This window comes from Oncorhynchus kisutch, linkage group LG1, assembly GCF_002021735.2.
Source record: "Oncorhynchus kisutch isolate 150728-3 linkage group LG1, Okis_V2, whole genome shotgun sequence".
NCBI classification, from domain to species: Eukaryota; Metazoa; Chordata; class Actinopteri; order Salmoniformes; family Salmonidae; genus Oncorhynchus; species Oncorhynchus kisutch.
The window spans coordinates 16,902,385-16,922,900 of record NC_034174.2 but is presented as its reverse complement, the minus strand read 5'-3'; the positions used below and the strand labels follow the sequence as shown (position 1 = coordinate 16,922,900).

The following is a 20,516-nucleotide window of genomic DNA, read 5'->3' as shown; positions in this document are numbered from 1 at the left end:
CTCAGTGTGTGTGTGATGGTTGCATAGCTCAGTGTGTGTGTGATGGTTGCATAGCTCAGTGTGTGTGTGTGGGTTGCATGGCTCAGTGTGTGTGTGTGGGTTGCATGGCTCAGTGTGTGTGTGTGGGTTGCATGGCTCAGTGTGTGTGTGTGGGTTGCATGGCTCAGTGTGTGTGTGTGTGGGTTGCATGGCTCAGTGTGTGTGTGTGGGTTGCATGGCTCAGTGTGTGTGTGTGGGTTGCATGGCTCAGTGTGTGTGTGTGGGTTGCATGGCTCAGTGTGTGTGTGTGGGTTGCATGGCTCAGTGTGTGTGTGTGGGTTGCATGGCTCAATGTGTGTGGGTTGCATGGCTCAGTGTGTGTGTCTGTGGGTTGCATGGCTCAGTGTGTGTGATGGTTGCATGGCTCAGTGTGTGTGTGTGTGTGTGATGGTTGCATGGCTCAGTGTGTGTGTGATGGTTGCATAGCTCAGTGTGTGTGTGATGGTTGCATAGCTCAGTGTGTGTGTGTGGGTTGCATAGCTCAGTGTGTGTGTGTGGGTTGCATAGCTCAGTGTGTGTGTGTGGGTTGCATGGCTCAGTGTGTGTGGGTTGCATGGCTCAGTGTGTGTGGGTTGCATGGCTCAGTGTGTGTGGGTTGCATGGCTCAGTGTGTGTGTGTGTGTGTGTGTGTTGCATGGCTCAGTGTGTGTGTGTTGCATGGCTCAGTGTGTGTGTGTTGCATGGCTCTGTGTGTGTATGTTGCATGGCTCTGTGTGTGTGTTGCATGGCTCTGTGTGTGTGTGTGTGTTGCATGGCTCTGTGTGTGTGTGTGTTGCATGGCTCTGTGTGTGTGTGTGTTGCATGGCTCTGTGTGTGTGTGTGTGTGTGGGGGTTGCATGGCTCTGTGTGTGTGTGTGTGTGTGTGGGGGGGTTGCATGGCTCTGTGTGTGTGTGTGTGTGTGGGGGGGGGGTTGCATGGCTCTGTGTGTGTGTGTGGGGGGGTTGCATGGCTCTGTGTGTGTGTGTGTGTGTGTGTGTGTGATGGTTGCATGGCTCAGTGTGTGTGTGTGTGATTGCATGGCTCAGTGTGTGTGATGGTTGCATGGCTCAGTGTGTGTGTGTGTGTGTTGCATGGCTCAGTGTGTCAAATCAAATCAAATCAAATTTATTTATATAGCCCTTCGTACATCAGCTGATATCTCAAAGTGCTGTACAGAAACCCAGCCTAAAACCCCAAACAGCAAGCAATGCAGGTGTAGAAGCACGGTGGCTAGGAAAAACTCCCTAGAAAGTGTGTGTTGCATGGCTCAGTGTGTGTGTTGCATGGCTCAGTGTGTGTGTGGGTTGCATGGCTCAGTGTGTGTGTGTGTGTGGGTTGCATGGCTCAGTGTGTGTGTGTGTGTGGGTTGCATGGCTCAGTGTGTGTGTGTGGGTTACATGGCTCAGTGTGTGTGTGTGTGGGTTGCATGGCTCAGTGTGTGTGTGGGTTGCATGGCTCAGTGTGTGTGTGTGGGTTGCATGGCTCAGTGTGTGTGTGTGGGTTGCATGGCTCAGTGTGTGTGTGTGTGTGGGTTGCATGGCTCAGTGTGTGTGGGTTGCATGGCTCAGTGTGTGTGTGTTGCATGGCTCAGTGTGTGTGTGTGTTGCATGGCTCAGTGTGTGTGTGTGTGGGTTGCATGGCTCAGTGTGTGTGTGTGGGTTGCATGGCTCAGTGTGTGTGTGTGGGTTGCATGGCTCAGTGTGTGTGTGTGGGTTGCATGGCTCAGTGTGTGTGTGTGGGTTGCATGGCTCAGTGTGTGTGTGGGTTGCATGGCTCAGTGTGTGTGTGTGATGGTTGCATGGCTCAGTGTGTGTGTGTGATGGTTGCATGGCTCAGTGTGTGTGTGATGCTTGCATGGCTCAGTGTGTGTTTGATTGTTGCATGGCTCAGTGTGTGCTGCATGGCTCAGTGTGTGTGTGTGTGTGCTGCATGGCTCAGTGTGTGTGTGTGATGCTTGCATGGCTCAGTGTGTGTTTGATTGTTGCATGGCTCAGTGTGTGTGTGTGATGGTTGCATGGCTCAGTGTGTGATTGTTGCATGGCTCAGTGTGTGTGTGTGTGCTGCATGGCTCAGTGTGTGTGTGTGTGGGTTGCATGCCACTGTGTGTGTGTCTGGGTTGCATGGCTCAGTGTGTGTGTGTGTGTGTGCGTGTGGGTTGCATGGTTCTGTGTGTGTGTGTGTGGGTTGCATGGCTCAGTGTGTGTGTGGGTTGCATGGCTCAGTGTGTGTGTGGGTTGCATGGCTCAGTGTGTGTGTGGGTTGCATGGCTCTGTGTGTTTGTGATGGTTGCATGGCTCAGTGTGTGTTTGTGATGGTTGCATGGCTCAGTGTGTGTGTGTGTGTGATGGTTGCATGGCTCAGTGTGTGTGTGTGATGGTTGCATGGCTCAGCGTGTGTGTGTGTGTGTGTGTGTGTGTGTGTGTGGGTTGCATGGCTCAGTGTGTGTGGGTTGCATGGCTCAGTGTGTGTGTGGGTTGCATGGCTCAGTGTGTGTGTGGGTTGCATGGCTCAGTGTGTGTGTGTGTGATGGTTGCATGGCTCAGTGTGTGTGTGTGTGTGATGGTTGCATGGCTCAGTGTGTGTGTGTGGTGGTTGCATGGCTCAGTGTGTGTGTGTGTGATGGTTGCATGGCTCAGTGTGTGTGTGTGTGATGGTTGCATGGCTCAGTGTGTGTGTGTGTGTGTGATGGTTGCATGGCTCAGTGTGTGTGTATGTGATGGTTGCATGGCTCAGTGTGTGTGTGTGATGGTTGCATGGCTCAGTGTGTGTGTGTGATGGTTGCATGGCTCAGTGTGTGTGTATGTGATGGTTGCATGGCTCAGTGTGTGTGTGTGATGGTTGCATGGCTCAGTGTGTGTGTGTGTGATGGTTGCATGGCTTAGACCCAGGAGAGCAATGGACTTTTATGAACCCTTACAGCTCTGTTTGCCCTTGACCAGCACATGCTACAGCTATAATACAACGGTCTCCTAGTGACGGACCGAGACGTTGAGACACAAATTAGAAATTATCATTGTCTTTAGCATGCGATCTGATTGGAGCCCTCATGTATTGTGGTTTCTCTCTCTTCAGCATAAGTTCCGATTGGTAAAGTGAATGCGCTGTCTCATGCAGGATGTAGGTTTACATTGTTTCTATGTATTTCTTGCATATTGTTGTTGTGTAGCCCTTTAGAAATATTAGTAATCCCATTTTGATGGTGTAGCTTGTATGGTATTGGTTGTGTACAGCCCTTTAAGGGAATCGTGCCTGCGTTTTTGTTTTCTATCTGTCTGGGGCCCCTAAGTGAAGCTCTCTCTGTCAGATGAGTGAATCTCAGCAGAGGCACAGGCAGCCACTGGGGTTCTATTTCATCTCATACTGCTCTGAAGCAGACATGCAAATCCGCTGATGAGGTGTGTGTGTGTGGCGATGAGGATCATGTGTGAAGGAATTTTAAGGTTGCGAGAAAAGGAAGGTGAGCAACTGACGGGTGTGCCAGAGCAAAAGGCTTTGAAATCTGGGAAGGATATTGAGGGTTAGGTGACGTCAGTATTCATAGAGGTGATGGAAGTCTCAAATCCAACATTCATTTGCCCCTCAAGTCCCCCTCTCTGGTGCTGAAACCCTCTGGGGTGAAGCTGCAAAGGGTTTTTGGTAATTATATTTTTAACCAGAATCAACAGTAGCCTCAACGCAGAGCATTCATGTAATGAGGCTTTTGAAGTTTTGAATGGGCTGGTTGTTTAGCATCAAACACTCCTGCTCGTTGTCTGATCTTAACAATCCCGTCATCTGTCTGTAATACATTCAGGTTTTCCATGCCACTACTGCAGGGTGTCGAACTCATTCCATGGTGGGCCTAGTGTCTGCAAGGTTTGTTTTTTTCCTTTTAATTAAGCCCTAGACAACTAGGTATCGGGTTGCTTACTAATTAGTGACTTTAATTAATCAATCAAGTACAAGGGAGAAGCGAAAACCCGCATTCCACCCTCCGTGGAATGAATTTGACACGTGCAATACAGTGATGTAACATGCAGCCTAACCTATAGTAAAAAATGCAGGGGCATTGAACAAGATTAACTAACACTTTTCTGTCATGCTGTGGACTTTGCTACTTTGGTAATCCATAACGGGTGCATGTCATGTGATGTCTGGATGTTGGGTCATAATCCTATTAAGTGGCTCTCTGTATCCATGATCAACACACAGATGAGCTTTGTACTGTCTGTAAGAGATGAAGTCCCTGATTAATGTGGGATGTATCAGCTTTAGCCACTGTTCTATGTTAATATATTGAGGATTTAACACTTTTTGCCAATCGATTAGCGGTTAACAACCTCATCAGCTGCCACTGACTGGAGCTCTTACCCATTAGGGTAAGAAAACAAAATGTTTATTTCAGTGAAATACGGAACTGTTCTGTATTTTATCCAACGGGTGGCATCCCTAAGTCTAAATAAATATTCTTGTTACATTGCACAACCTTCAATGTTATGTCAAAATTACGTAAAATTCTGGCACATTAGTTCGCGATGAGCCAGGCGGCCCAAACTGTTGCATATACACTGACTCTGCGTGCTAAGAACACAAGAGAAGTGACACAATTTCACCTGGATAATATTACCTGCTAACCTGGATTTCTTTTAGCTAAATATGCATGTTTAAAAATGCATACTTCTGTTTATTGATTTTAAGAAAGGCATTGATGTTCATGGTTAGGTACAGTCGTCCAACGATTGTGCTTTTTTCACAAATGCGCTTTTGTTAAATCATCCCCCAGCGTTGCATCGATTATATGCAACGCAGGACACGCTAGATAAACTGGTAATATCATCAACCATGTGTAGTTATAACTAGTGATTATGATTGTTTTTTATAAGGTAAGTTTAATGCTAGCTAGCAACTTACCTTGGCTTCTACTGCATTCGTAACAGGCAGTCTCCTTGTGGAGTGCAATGAGAGGCAGGTGGTTATAGCGTTGGGACTAGTTAACTGTAAGGTTGCAAGATTGGATCCCCCGAGCTGACCAGGTGACAATCTGTCGTTCTGCCCCTGAACAAGGCAGTTAACCCGCCGTTCCTAGGCAGTCATTGAAAATAAGAATGTGTTCTTAACTCACTTGCCTGGTTAAATAAAGATTAAATAAAGGTTTGAAAAAAAATAAAAACAAATCGGCCAAATCGGTCTCCAAAAATACTGATTTCTGATTATGAAAACTTGAATTCTGCCCTAAATAATCGGCCATTCCGATTAATCGGCCGACCTCTATTGAGTTCCCATAGTGACTTCACAGTCTGATACTGCTTCACATTGGCTGTTTGGACAGTGTGTCTGAAATTGCCATCGCTTCATTTGAACATCATGCACTTCGTTTTGGGAGATGATTGCTTTCATCAAGCTTTTAAATCTAAATGATATGCCTGGTCTCATGATAGATCCTCTGGTTTAGTGATGACCTGTTATGCCCTTTTTATGAGCAATATCTTGTTGATTATTCCCTTTCGCCTGGAGGTGTTTCAACAGCAAAGGGCTAAAGCTACAGTGACTCACACCATTACCTTCCCCTCTACTCTTCCTACACACCCAGATAAATAGTGTGCTCTCTTGGTAACCAAATTAGTTGAAGCTACCTGGAAAAGTGTGTGTGTGTGTGTGTGTGTGGGAGGGAGGGAGGGAGGGAGGGAGGGGTGATTTAGACTTTTGATACCAGGTTTCTTATCACAATACTCAATACCATCACGATCCTCGATACCAAAATGGTACCACGGCAAAAAAAAGGTGTTAGCCAATGTCACAGAATGGCACTTGATCCAGACAGATCTTTTGAGCTCAATATTATTACATTTTAAATGATAGATTTCTTGCAAGCATATGACAATTGGTGGCGCACGTCTCCTGAGCCGGAGGAGCCTGTAGAATACATTGTGGCCAGCCAGCAGGTCAAATGAGCGACTAATATTAACGAGTCACTCAGAAAAACTAATCATGACTCTCGAGTCCGTAATAAGTTGTTCAAAAATAACGAATTGTTGACGAACTGCATCATTGACTGGGAGAGACTTGAGGTGGGGGGGACTAAAAGAGTCCGCATGCTTCCCAAAAACAGTTCGCTGGAGTTTGTGGATATATTATGACATCATTTTGACTTTTTTGTTTTCTGGAAGCAAGCCGAAGTTGGTAGCGGAAGTCTTCTCCCCTTCGTCTGTGATTGGTCAGTAGGGATACTTTAATAGTTTTTGTTTTCATGCAAAACATTTCATTGAGATACTGCACCAGACATCTTAGTCACGCGTCTTTACAGGCAACTAAGATCTCTGCAATGACAACTTAAGAAATCTAACTTGATATTCATTCGGACCTTTTTTGAGGAAGTGGATACTGGCTACGGCGTCTCAAAATGGACAAACGGTAATATTGCCGCTTTCCCCCCCTCGTTTTTCAAGCGAAGGTCTTTTTAATTGAAAATGCGAGCACACTCGTTCGGTTCAGCTAGGCGCCTGCCGAACTGAAGCATGTTGACGCCTTATGTGAATGTCGCAAATCTTTATTCAATCCGCAATATTTTGCATTATCGTTAGCATATTATCACAAGGTCACTAGGGTTGTGAATTGATGTGGACTTCAGCTGTAAGCTACCAAGGAAAGTTAGCCTACAAAGCTGGTTACTACCGGTGTGTTCTAGCCTGTGTGGACATTGTTTTGCAAACACTAATGAACATTTTCTACATGCCACATTGCATTATTCAAGTGTGTTAACTTCTGTGCAGAATGAGTGTAGTGCTTACATGATGCAGCCCAGACTCCCAGTGGTTCCTTAGGACAGGTTAGAGCTAGCAATGGGTAAGCAGTCACAGCACTGCTCTCGCGCTATAAGGGAACTATAAGCTGGGCTGCTCTACACACTGGGCTGCTCTACTCAGATTAGAGAATGTCAGAGGAATGTATGACAATGACTGAGGCCTGGTGACTCATGATATCCTTGGTCAAATTCCACAGCTGATTGTGGTTCCTCCACTCTCTGTGACACCTTTGTCATTACTGGCACTAACAGAATACTCAGCAGTAGTTCTCTCACTCTCGAATGGAATCTCTCTCCAGAAACAATGTAGAGCATTTCTCTCTTTAATGGATGAGTTAGCCATTATTTTTCCTGGCAGTGAAAATATGGGCCACCAAGAGAGCACTGTCTGTGTACTGGCTGTGACCCAGTGATGGAGCTTCAGGGTCACACACAGAGCTGACAATGGCATTCTGTCCCCCTACTGCACACACACAGAGCGCTCTGGCATCACATCAGCAGCCCTCTGCAAAGAGAACCTGACCTGCCTGCCTGCCCTGTGCCAAACGGGTACATTGCCTTAGCAGAGCAGAGCAGAGGCTAAGCTGGAGCGCCAACAAAAGATGAAACTATTGACCTGTGACTTAATCCTTTAATCCCCGCTATGCTATGGTGTTGTGCAACCTCAAATGCAGAGGATTTATCGTTCTGGGGAAAGGGCATGGTTTTATGATGGTGACCCGGCTGCCTCCTCTGCGATGTGCCATGAATGCCCATCATGCTCTTGGTGTGTGTGCTCAAGCTTTATGTTCGTCATAAACCCCTGCAGTCTGTTCTATACTATGTTATTGTGTGCTGTGCTGCATGCGTTTTCCATTGGACACTGGGCTGTGTCATCTCATGTACAGTACGGCCTTTTGAGCATTTAAAGAGGGAGGGGAGGGAGCTTGTGGGCGGTGCCTGGATGGAGGTGCAGTAAAACGCTTGACGTCCACGAGTCAAAGAGCAGCTCTTCAACAGCAACCAGCTCCATCAGGCAGTAAACGCTTTAATATGCTGCTAATTATTTCTGAGAGATTGGATGTTGATTAAAAAGCGAAACGTTTTTAATTATAACTCAAATGTTAATGCCGTCCCAAGTGAAGAAAATGTTTAGGATTACGCGAGGAGAACTTCTAATAGACTGAACCAAAGCTCCACTCTTCCAATTTAGAATCTTGTTTATTTTTCTTGACTTTTAGCACTAAATGGGCTTAACTGCTGTTGTTTCGTTGGGTGTCATTTGATGTTATTGTATGTCATCAATGCCCAACCGGAGCTGCCTAGCCTGAACCCAGTCTCCATTTAAAATTCATGACATTCTCTGCAGGGATTTCTGATCATGCTATGCCCACCCAGGTAATTCCTTTAACTCATGCTTGGGCAACTTCAGCTTGTTCTCATTTTAACACACTTCGGTTGCGACTTAATTTATTAGTTTTTGTCACATACACCGGATCGGTGCAGTGAAATGTGGTGTTTTACACGGTCAGCCATAGTAGTACGGCACCCCTGGAGTAAATTAGGGTTAAGTGCCTTGCTCAAGGGGACATCGATAGATGTATCACTTTGTCTGCTCGGTTATTCGAACCAGCGGCCTTTTGGTTACTGGCCAAGCGCTCTACCTGCCGCCCTTGGAAGAGTGCTTGTGCACAGTCATTTGTGAAGGGGATGATATTGGATTCACAAATACACCATATTGAGCTGGAACTCAAAATGAAGACACAGCAGTCTCTTGTTTTATTCAGGTAGAGACTCTATACATTATAATTGCAGAAGGATTTAGAAGACTTCCTGATAATGTGAGTTTGCTGTAGCTACTGACGACATTGGAGCGAAACCTCTCTGGTCCTGAGGCAGTGCTAGTGCCAGCGCCTCCTTAGCTTGCTGCCTGCCTACCCCAGAGCCAGGCTCAGGATTTAATTGTGGCTTATTGGACAGGATCTGGGGAATGCTGATGAGGGAAAGGCTCTCAATAATGCCACAAACGGTCCTCCTGCCAGTGCCTTAAGTGGTCTATTTGTGATTCAGCATGCATGCTCTCTTTCTCTCTCCCTCTTCCGCTCCCTCTCTGACTGCCAGGCTGGCATGGAGTCGAGCTCCCAAGGGGTGAGTGTGTTAATGCGGGCCCCCAGGCCCGGGGACCAGGGTAATTGGGTTCGCATGGTCGGTGTCAGGGCACCACCACCGCTCCCTACACAAAGGCCACCTCCCAGCCAAGCTGTTCAGGACAGAGAGACAAACCCCTCATCACTGGTGTAATTCATTGGAAAGGCTTATTGAATTACTGGAATGGTGTATGTGCTTTTTGTATGAGGGCCTGCTGTAGATTGCGCAATGAGCTGAGGGCCCTGTGTTTGCCTGCCTGCTTGCGTGTTCAGCTCTCTCTCTCAGCTCAGACGCTTGGCTCTGAACACTACCGTGAATAACGGCAGACGGCTGAGAAAATCTGTAATATCCCCAAATGGCGTAATTACTGCAGCTTCCATTCAGATAACGTTCTCTTGTTTCCGGTGCCTGTTTGACCATGTCTGCATGTAGGGGTCACAGAGCCTGTTGTCTGCGTTGTGACAGCCTGGAGGCTGGAGCTTTTTGGCTGGGCCTCATCCTGACTGGATGGGCTGGTGTCTGCTGCAGCTTAATGTTGACATGCATGCACATCCATGTAGACTGTGGATTTGTCTGGTTTGTTTGATACTAAGTGATTGGAGCCCCCTCACTAGTATGTTATGCTCATAGCAACAAGAGTGAAGGTGTTCATTTCTTTGCCTGCTTGCCTTTTTCAGGTCCAGTGGGTTTAAAAGAAACCCAGCATTAAGTTTTGCAATGTTGACTAGTCTCTTCCGCCTGGCTATGTGTAGCATTAAACTGATCCATACACCACACAGTGTTGACTAGTCTCTTCCGCCTGGCTATGTGTAGCATTAAACTGATCCATACACCACACAGTGTTGACTAGTCTCTTCCGCCTGGCTATGTGTAGCATTAAACTGATCCATACACCACACAGTGTTGACTAGTCTCTTCCGCCTGGCTATGTGTAGCATTAAACTGATCCATACACCACACAGTGTTGACTAGTCTCTTCCGCCTGGCTATGTGTAGCATTAAACTGATCCATACACCACACAGTGTTGACTAGTCTCTTCCGCCTGGCTATGTGTAGCATTAAACTGATCCATACACCACACAGTGTTGACTAGTCTCTTCCGCCTGGCTATGTGTAGCATTAAACTGATCCATACACCACACAGTGTTGACTAGTCTCTTCCGCCTGGCTATGTGTAGCATTAAACTGATCCATACACCACACAGTGTTGACTAGTCTCTTCCGCCTGGCTATGTGTAGCATTAAACTGATCCATACACCACACAGTGTTGACTAGTCTCTTCCGCCTGGCTATGTGTAGCATTAAACTGATCCATACACCACACAGTGTTGACTAGTCTCTTCCGCCTGGCTATGTGTAGCATTAAACTGATCCATACACCACACAGTGTTGACTAGTCTCTTCCGCCTGGCTATGTGTAGCATTAAACTGATCCATACACCACACAGTGTTGACTAGTCTCTTCCGCCTGGCTATGTGTAGCATTAAACTGATCCATACACCACACAGTGTTGACTAGTCTCTTCCGCCTGGCTATGTGTAGCATTAAACTGATCCATACACCACACAGTGTTGACTAGTCTCTTCCGCCTGGCTATGTGTAGCATTAAACTGATCCATACACCACACAGTGTTGACTAGTCTCCTCTAATTGGAAGTATAATTCTGAACTATGATGATGAGCCACTGGTGAGGTGGGAACAGGGGAATCGGAGAACCCAATATACTACATTATACCGTTGGCTACTTCACTCAATCACCAGACCCAACCAACATAAAACAGGTTCTCAACACTAAAACAGAACACGCCACCACAATCCTACCCTATACACACACTGTTAGGACCGCTGTCTGAAAATAGCTGCTGTCTCAGAGCCCAGCTTGGCTGTGGTCTTCAATAAGCCCAACAATGTGCTCAGCAGTGTGAGCAGTGAAGTGATAATTGACACATCCTAAAAATTCAAGAAGGCTGTTGTTAATGTTCTGTCTCTTCCTCTGAGTGGATTTAACAGAACCACTTTAAGACTTTAATTGACAAGGAATACTGCCATTAAAGCCGTTGCCTTGGCACTGCCATTACGTACTTTTTAGTTTTTTAAAGATGATGAGACCCACTTGGGGCGTTCACGCGGCACCATTACAAAAGCTCACGTGGAATCACAATGGCCAGCCGTGTTGCTATTTTAGTTTCTGTTTAAAAAAACATAAGTCCTCCAATAAGCCCTGTGCCTCCAGGGCTGGAAAAAGTGAGGAATCTCACTTTGTCTGAAGGGCAGGTGAGCGTGGTTCCCACCCCTCCCTGTTTCCCCCCTTGCATATCAGTAGGAAAACAAGGGCTTCTCCAGCGCTGGAACCAGGCTGTTGATATGGAAGGTATGGCCAGGGTTTCAGTGGAGAGAGATGATGCCAAAAGCTTGTTACCAGGTTACATCACTGTTGTTGTGTGCCAGATCTTCAGGCGTAGCAGAGGGAGCTCGCAGAGCCATTCCTCTCTCCGTCGCCAAGCTACCGTCACGCTCTCCTCACACACACCAGTATTTAACCATCATTGGTATAAATATTTATTGTTAAGTTTTGAATGCAGCGTTCATTAAGGCTTGGGAACTCGCAATACGATATCAACGTTACTTAGGTTCCGATATGTATTGGGATTCGACGTTCCAAACATATTGCTCACTATCTCTGCTGCATTGGGATAAGAGCATGAGAACTAGTTTGATCAGTAGTGGAAATAAGTCTTGAAAACGTGGCTTTCTATTGAAAAAGATGGAGATCAAGTTATAGGATGAAATACTGGTGTTTTTGCATTGGTACTGCCAACTAGTGCAAGCTGGTACTATGGTACAAAAAGAACATCACGGTACCTATGGTACAAAAAGAACATCACGGTACCTATGGTACCAAAAAGAACATCACGGTACCTTTTGGTACCAAAAAGAACATCACGGTACCTTTTGGTACAAAAAGAACATCACGGTACCTATGGTACAAAAAGAACATCACGGTACCTATGGTACAAAAAGAACATCACGGTACCTATGGTACCAAAAGAACATCACGGTACCTATGGTGCCAAAAGAACATCACGGTACCTTTAGTACCAAAAAGAACATCACGGTACCTTTTGGTACCAAAAAGAACATCACGGTACTTATGGTACAAAAAGAACATCACAGAACCTATGGTACAAAAAGAACATCACGGTACCAAAAAGAACATCACGCTACCTATGGTACCAAAAATCACGGTACCTATGGTACCAAAAATCACGGTACCTTTGGTACAAATCGATAATTGAAGTGAAATCGATAAAATATGGTCCAAAAATGAAACCGTGATATGTAACTGTATGCATTTTCATCATGTCTGGGTGGTAAGTGAATGTGTAGCACTAGTATCATGGCCATGAGTCTATTGTTGTTGTGTAGGCAGACAGACCTATGCTGCACTGAATTCTAAACTAACGGCTGCATGACTGGAGTAAAAAGTTGTTCATTGTAGAAATTGCAGATAAGTGCAGGTACTCATCATGAGTTGTACGTCTGGAAGTGTGACTGGAGGCTGGATATCTCTTTCTCTGGGAAGGGAAATGATTCCGGGTTAAGAATACATCTACTAGGTTCTGTTGCGTGGTGAAGAAAACAATACGTCGTCAAAGTAGGGATGTGACAAATGGATGATTTCTATGAACTGTTATACTGGTTTTCTTTTTAGCGGTTTCCCATTTAAAAGGCTAAGAAAAAAATCATACGATTTCAGGTCAATTCATTGTAATGGTTCCTTTTACTTCTGTATGACCTCCGGCCTTGTGATGAAGTTCAATCTACCATGACCCTTTACAGACACAGAAAGCAGCTACAGTAACGTGTGGATAATTGAACTTTTCAGACATTAAAAAAGAGGGCGTCTGTCTCGTTTCAGACAGTAGAATTCTGCTTCAGCATATGTTATTTTGTTTCTCTGACAACAAATGTTGCTGATTGATGTGCTGCTGTTTATTTTTTATGGTGTGATAGCTAGATGTGCCTTCTTTCTACTAAATGTCTTGGTAAGGAGCGTTATTTAACAAACGTTAAAGTACTTTTTTAGGCAAGTGGTCTGCCCGCAGGCAGGCTAGGATTGTCAGTTCTGGTCGCCTAGTGTTGGAAGTTAGTCCCACTTCAGAAGCGACATTACTTTACAGACAAGTAAAATGCTGTTTCTCTTCAGAGAATGTTTTGTGTCGGCAGATTAAAAAGCCGTAGTGTAGCCAACCCTAACTGACTAACAAACATGCCGTAGGCAAGGTGCTTTCAAGGGGCCACATACCATTCTATCTGAAAATGGTAATCGATGCAGGCTATACCGGTAGCCTACTGTCATTTCATATTATGAGACAAAAACACCCCCACCCGCTCAGCAACCAAGACTACCCCGTGCTCGCAAGACCAGGGCCAGCTTGAGGGAGAAGGCAGAGGGGCGAGCGGGCGGGCCAGCTCGTGGGCGAAGGCAGAGGGGCGGGCCAGCTCGTGGGCGAAGGCAGAGGGGTTCGGTAAGGGATTTTTCTTAACGTTAAAGATCCCAACTTCATTTAAACATTTAAAGGTACTTACTTGAAATAGCCTAAATGGAGCTATAAGTAGGTACTGAAACTATGGAACGCTTGCCAAGTGTAGGCGTCTGCAACAATTTAGCAGGAGGGGAATGTGGGAGGGTTGAGTTTCCAACACAATTCCTCTCCTCCATTCTCTCACAACACCACAAAGGAGACAGTGTAATCTACTGTTATGTTAAGGTGAGGACTGCAGGCTGTCAATACTCACCCTATTGCCTCACTGAGGATGATGCTGAAGGGTTTGGCACTACATGTCTGCACTGTGTTTGATTGAGACATCAGCCTTTAGGTACAAACACATGACAGTGATTCAGTCAATGCTCTTTGTGTAATAAAAAGGTAGGGAACTCTTGTCAAGAATTTGTTGGATTAAAATATTTAATGTCCACCTCTAATACCAAATCAGCCATTAATCCGAGGGGGATCAAACCGAGAGAAGCTGATCCCAGAGAGAAGCTGTTTGTGGGTTCTTCCACTCAGTTGCGCGCCTCTGAATATAAATGAATTTGTCCAGGTGTTTCTTCCACTCAGTTCAAGTGTTCACCACACTCAAAATGTATTTAAATATGAGGCTAGAGGTCGACCGATTATGATTTTTCAACGCCGATACCAATTATTGGAGGACAAAAAAAGCCGATACCGATTTAATCGGCTGATTTTTAAAATGTATACAGTGGGGCAAAAAAGTATTTAGTCAGCCACCAATTGTGCAAGTTCTCCCACTTAAAAAGATGAGAGGCCTGTAATTTTCATCATATGTACACTTCAAATATGACAGACAAAATGAGAAGAAAAAAAATCCAGAAAATCACATTGTAGGATTTTTTATGAATTTATTTGCAAATTATGGTTGAAAATAAGTATTTTGTCACCTACAAACAAGCAAGATTTCTGGCTCTCACAGACCTGTAACTTCTTCTTTAAGAGGCTCCTCTGTCCTCTACTTGTTACCTGTATTAATGGCACCTGTTTGAACTTGTTATCAGTATAAAAGACACCTGTCCACAACCTCAAACAGTCACACTCCAAACTCCACTATGGCCAAGACCAAAGAGCTGTCAAAGGACACCAGAAACAAAATTGTAGACCTGCACCAGGCTGGGAAGACCGTATCTGCAATAGGTAAGCAGCTTGGTTTGAAAAAATCAACTGTGGGAGCAATTATTAGGAAATGGAAGACATACAAGACCACTGATAATCTCCCTCGATCTGGGGCTCCACGCAAGATCTCACCCCGTGGGGTCAAAATGATCACAAGAACGGTGAGCAAAAATCCCAGAACCACACGGGGGGACCTAGTGAATGACCTGCAGAGAGCTGGGACCAAAGTAACAAAGCCTACCATCAGTAACGCACTACGCCGCCAGGGACTCAAATCCTGCAGTGCCAGACGTGTCCCCCTGCTTAAGCCAGTACATATCCAGGCCCGTCTGAAGTTTGCTAGAGAGCATTTGGATGATCCAGAAGAAGATTGGGAGAATGTCATATGGTCAGATGAAACCAAAATATAACTTTTTGGTAAAAACTCAACTCGTCGTGTTTGGAGGACAAAGAATGCTGAGTTGCATCCAAAGAACACCATACCTACTGTGAAGCATGGGGTCGAAACATCATGCTTTGGGGCTGTTTTTATGCAAAGGGACCAGGACGACTGATCCGTGTAAAGGAAAGAATGATTGGGGCCATGTATCGTGAGATTTTGAGTGAAAACCTCCTTCCATCAGCAAGGGCATTGAAGATTAAACGTGGCTGGGTCTTTCAGCATGACAATGATCCCAAACACACCGCCCGGGCAACGAAGGTCCTGGAGTGGCCTAGCCAGTCTCCAGATCTCAACCCCATAGAAAATCTTTGGAGGGAGTTGAAAGTCTGTGTTGCCCAGCAACAGCCCCAGCAACATCACTGCTCTAGAGGAGATCTGCATGGCGGAATGGGCCAAAATACCAGTAACAGTGTGTGAAGACTTACAGAAAACATTTGACCTCTGTCATTGCCAACAAAGGGTACATAAAGTATAGAGAAACTTTTGTTTTTGACCAAATACTTATTTTCCACCATAATTTGCTAATATATTCATTATATTCATCCTACAATGTGATTTTCAGGATTTTTTTTCTCTCATTTTGTCTGTCATAGTTGAATTACAGGCCTCATCTTTTAAGTGGGAGAACTTGCACAACTGGTAGCTGACTAAATACTTTTTTGCCCCACTCTACCTTTGAATATTACGAGCCTGCTGCTGCCTACCACCCCTCAGTCAGACTGCTATAACTATAATAAACACACAGAAATACGAGCCTTAGGTCTAATCCAGAAACTATCACCTCAAACAAAACGTTTTTTCCGTTCAGTATTTTATCTAACTGGTGGCATTCCATGAGTCTATTCCTGTTACATTGCACAATGCAAGAGAAGTTACACAATTTCACCTGGTTAATATTGCCTGCTAACCTGGATTTCTTTTAGCTAAATATGCAGGTTTAAAAATATATGTGTATTGATTTTAAAGGCATTGATGTTTATGGTTAAGTACACATTGGAGCAACGACAGTCGTTGATCGTTTTTTATAAGATAAGTTTAATGCTAGCTAGCAACTTAACTTGGCTTACTGCGTTCGCGTAACAGGCAGGCTCCTTGTGAGGCAGGGGGTTAGAGCGTTGGACTAGTTAACTGTAAGGTTGCAAGATTGAATCCCCCGAGCTGACAAGGTAAAAATCTGTCGTTTTGCCTCGTTCCTAGACCGTCATTTAAAATAAGAATGTGTTCTTAACTGACTTGCCTAGTTAAATAAAGGTGTAAACATTTTATTTTTTTAAACGGCAAAATCGGCACCAAAAAAATACTGATTTCCAATTGTTATGAACCTAATTAATCAGCCATTCCGATTAATCGGTCGACCTCTAGTTGAGGCCTGAACTCTCTGACCTCTGGATAGATATGATGCTGCCAGCACGTTCATGCCCCCCCCCCCCCCCCCCCCCCGGCTGGCAACCCCAGACCATGCCTAGCCTGTGGTACATGTGCATCGTTCCTCCCCAGCATCGGCAGGCCGGGGCCTGTCTCTCTCTGAGGCTCAGCCCTACCCCTGGCTGCCTGTCTGTCACGGAACCTTGCCCTAATGAAGGCAGAAGGGCTGCTGTGCTACTGCCTGCTCTTCATCATTCCTGCCACAGCCAAGGTTCACTTATTAAGACGCTCGGCCCTGCACATTATAAAGAATCTGGGTCATTAGCATGGGGTCAAATGGCATTCGGGGGGGGGGGGCACTGTCATCAACCTGCTGGCTGACCTCTCATGGCGAGCCAACGGGGTTTTAGCTGCATCCTAGCCCTGCTTCATAATTAGAATGCAGTGGATCACTGCCACTGTGTTACAGGTTAGGACCGGCTCCAGAGAGCGACGCACAGGTTAGGACCGGCTCCAGAGAGCGACGCACAGGTTAGGACCGGCTCCAGAGAGCGACGCACAGGTTAGGACCGGCTCCAGAGAGCGACGCACAGGTTAGGACCGGCTCCAGAGAGCGACGCGCACACAGACCATGCAGAGTTAGTTAGGGTGAGGTTTAGACACCGAGTGATGTGGCTTGTGTTGAAATGCAATAATTTGAATAACAATCTGGGATTCCTGTGTTCAATGGTACTTAATGAGAATACGGTATTTATTTGCTCTAGGAGAGGGTTGGGCGCCGACCGTGCCGCTCTGCCATCATTTTATCATGATGAATCACTCTCATTAGCAGGTCCTGACTCACCTTTTATTTCAATTAGCTCCAGAGCCACTGTGGTGTTTGGTAGTGTCATGTAATAAAGCAGCAGTGAGCTATAAGTGCTGCTACTGCATCTCCTTTCAGATCGGGGTCTGTTACCACTAGACTGAGGTTTCAGTCGGTGAGCTGTGGCTGCACACTAACCTAGTCTCTGTCAAGGGCATTCCTACTGCCCCTCAAACCCTCAGCGAGCGGCCTGTGAGGTATTTAATACAGCAAGGCGGGCTTATGAGGACACATACAGAGTGGAGATTCCGCTCTCTTTCTCCTGCAGGACTTTCTCTCCGTCATAGTGCGGTGTCTCTACAAAGGGGGCTTGTTTTGCATGGCGGCATGCGTTCACCTATCTATGCCTGTACATTTAGGCCTAGGTCTCTGGTTTAAAATAGAAGCAGGGCCGCGATCGCAGAGAGAAGCTGTTTGTGGGTGCAGAGGACTGAGCTGAGGACTGTGGTTGGCACAACTGCACAAGGCTGCTTGTTTATGTCAGAGGCTCCGCCTGTGGGAGAGAAAGGGGAGGGGAGTTTACTAACCTCACGAGGGTCGCAATTCCTCATGAGCCATTCCACCATTTCGCTGGCAGTTGTGAAAACAATTCCCCATCTAGCATGGGCAGCAGAGCAGAGTGGGCAGGGAGAGGGAGTGTGAATCAGCTAACTTGCAGGGGGTGGTGGGATATTTGGGGTTAGAGTACCTGTGTGCTGGCCTGGGATCAGGGGTTATGAGTAGTTGCTAGACAGCCCTGCCTGGTGTTACGAACACGATTCAGATTGTTTCTGTGACCACATAGAGAAACTAAACTGCACTACCATAGCTCAGGAGTGTAACTGAAGACATGGCACAGACTTGGGGCCAGACTGAGTCAATCAAACCTGCCGGTGTCCAGTATCTGTTTAAACAACAACACTGCCTATATGCTAGTGATGGAGGAAAAAATCAGTACAGTTACAATATTGTCCAAAAATAAGATTGGGATTTATCAATATTTTACTGTAAAAAAATTAAACTATGAATATATTCACACGTACGTGTATGTTTTCCTTCTCCTTTAGTTAGCACTAGTGGACTGGACTTGCTCCAGAAGTTCTGTGTTTTTCAACCCAAAGCTTGTTCTCCATTTCTTTCCTAATAGTGAGCCAACATGTCTTCAGCACTTATTGATAAACTCGTTTTGTCATGCTCTCCCTCTGCTGCAGACATATGGTGAGCTGTATGTGTGGAACATCAAATCACAATAAAATAGAAGTATCGAATCGAAATACATATATAGAATCGTGAGAATCTCTCTTAACCGCAGGTAGCCTAGTGGTTAAGAGCGTTGGGACAATAACCGAAAGGTTGCTGGGTCGAATCCCCGTGCCAACTAAGTGAAAAATAGGTCTGCGCTGTTGAGCAAGGCACTTAATCCTAATTGCTCCCGTAAGAGCGTCTGCTAAATGACTAAAATGGCAATGTAAATATTGTATTTGCACTTAGTGTCATTATTATTTTATTGCCAGGTCCCTGGCATTTCCCAACCCTTCTATATTCACATGAAAAATGGGAAGCATCCACATGTTAAGGGAGCCCTGGTATTTTGAAAGTACCAAAAACCAGTCTGCAGTGTACAGTTTCACTACAGGAAATATGGAACTAATTTGATACTGAATGCTTAGCTAGCTGCCAGACATGTTTGTGTAATTAGTTATGCTCAACCAACCTCATTGTTAGTGTAATTTCCAAATGTGAGTAGCTGGACTAAAAACTCTGCTTCTTCTTCATCTTCTAGGTTTCACTCAGAGACAGCTAGATCGCTGAAGCCCTGAGCTGGGGGAGCCCTGTCCTCAGCCTCCACTCAACTCACCTGGCTTGCATTTTACCCATCAACCCCCTTCTACCACGCAGACTCGCTGCAGCCCAGCCTGTCGTCACTATGACGTCGGAGCTGGAGAGTAGTCTGACCTCCATGGATTGGCTGCCTCAGCTGACCATGCGGGCAGCCATCCAGAAGGCTGATGCCCAGGGGCACCACGGGGGGCCGGGCATGGGCAAGAAGAGTGCAATGCTGGACCCCAACACCACTCTGGACCAGGAGGAGGTCCAGCAGCACAAAGACGGCAAGCCGCCCTACAGCTACGCCAGCCTCATCACCTTCGCCATCAACAGCTCGCCTAAGAAGAAGATGACCCTGAGTGAGATCTACCAGTGGATCTGTGACAACTTCCCCTACTACCGGGAGGCAGGCAGCGGCTGGAAGGTAAGATGATGGACAGAAAGGAGCTGGAGTAGAATGGATGTCATTCTGAGCTGATGTCATGACAGAGTGTATGAGATGGTTTGTAGACATGGAGTTAGACATAAAGCTAACTGTCATTCATAATAATCACCCACACTGTTATTTCACTAAAGCTCAAAGTGAGACTACCCACTCTATATCCACTAAGTGCCTTACATCTTTGAGTGAAATAATAGGAGCAGCCCTGAGAACTGTGTGAAGTGTACAATTCTGGATGAATATTCAGAGCGAGAGATGGCCCTATTTGAGCGAACACAGACTAAATAGCCCATTCATGGGTGGTATTATTCATTGCAGTTGCCTTGATAGGAGAATGCCATTATGTAGGAGAGAGAGCCAGTGCTGTGTCATCTCAAGGAGCACGTGATATACAGAGATGAAGCTATGCTGATTGCCTTTTACAGAGCCCAGATAGAAAGTGATATTGTTTTTTCCAGTCAGTGACATTTATATGGACTAGAATGTGAGGCTCTGCTTTATTGCAGCCAGGCACAATGTATGTAGCCCATTTCCTGTGTGTGAGAGCAAGTGGGTGTGAATCTATGGAAGGGGAAGAACGTATCCAACAATATTATAAAATTGGGTTGAGTTGGCGTCATGTCAACTCTGTAGATATGCGATATCTTGCTAAGGATACTAAACTTTAGTGGATAATGACCTTTTGAACTTATTTTAACATCTGTACTTTATGGTGATGTTGACTTGTATTCAGGTTGACAATCTTCAGGTTGTGATGTTAAAAATGTAATGGCACTACACATGTTTTACTCCCTGTTAATTTATTTCCATTTTCTAAGAGCAAAAGCATGTAGTTCAGTTAGCAGGGTGCTAGTCCTGGGGATGCAATCTGCAGCAGTAGTCATCCTATCCTCCTACGTTGTATCTACTAGGATATGAATACACCTATAGCGTGTATTCCTTTTTAGTGGGCGTGTGTGAGGGTTGTTGTGA

At 45.6% G+C, this 20,516-nt stretch overlaps 1 protein-coding gene across 5 annotated transcripts in view; it reads left to right on the top strand.

Annotated features, from left to right (window-relative positions):
• Positions 1 to 20,516, top strand: part of LOC109898396 (forkhead box protein J3-like) — a 163,038-nt gene that overhangs the window by 80,782 nt on the left and 61,740 nt on the right. For 4 of the 5 annotated variants that reach the window (XR_004202704.1, XR_004202702.1, XR_004202700.1 and 1 more), the window contains exon 2: positions 19,059 to 19,526. Coding sequence is in view for 2 of the 5 variants with exons in the window: in XM_020493365.2 (XP_020348954.1) it covers positions 19,203 to 19,526 (324 nt within the window). In the remaining 3 variants the exon portion in view is untranslated. Of the gene's footprint in view, positions 1 to 16,828; positions 16,901 to 16,931; positions 19,527 to 20,516 lie in introns of those variants that run through there. The other variant, XM_031787900.1, reaches the window with a different exon arrangement.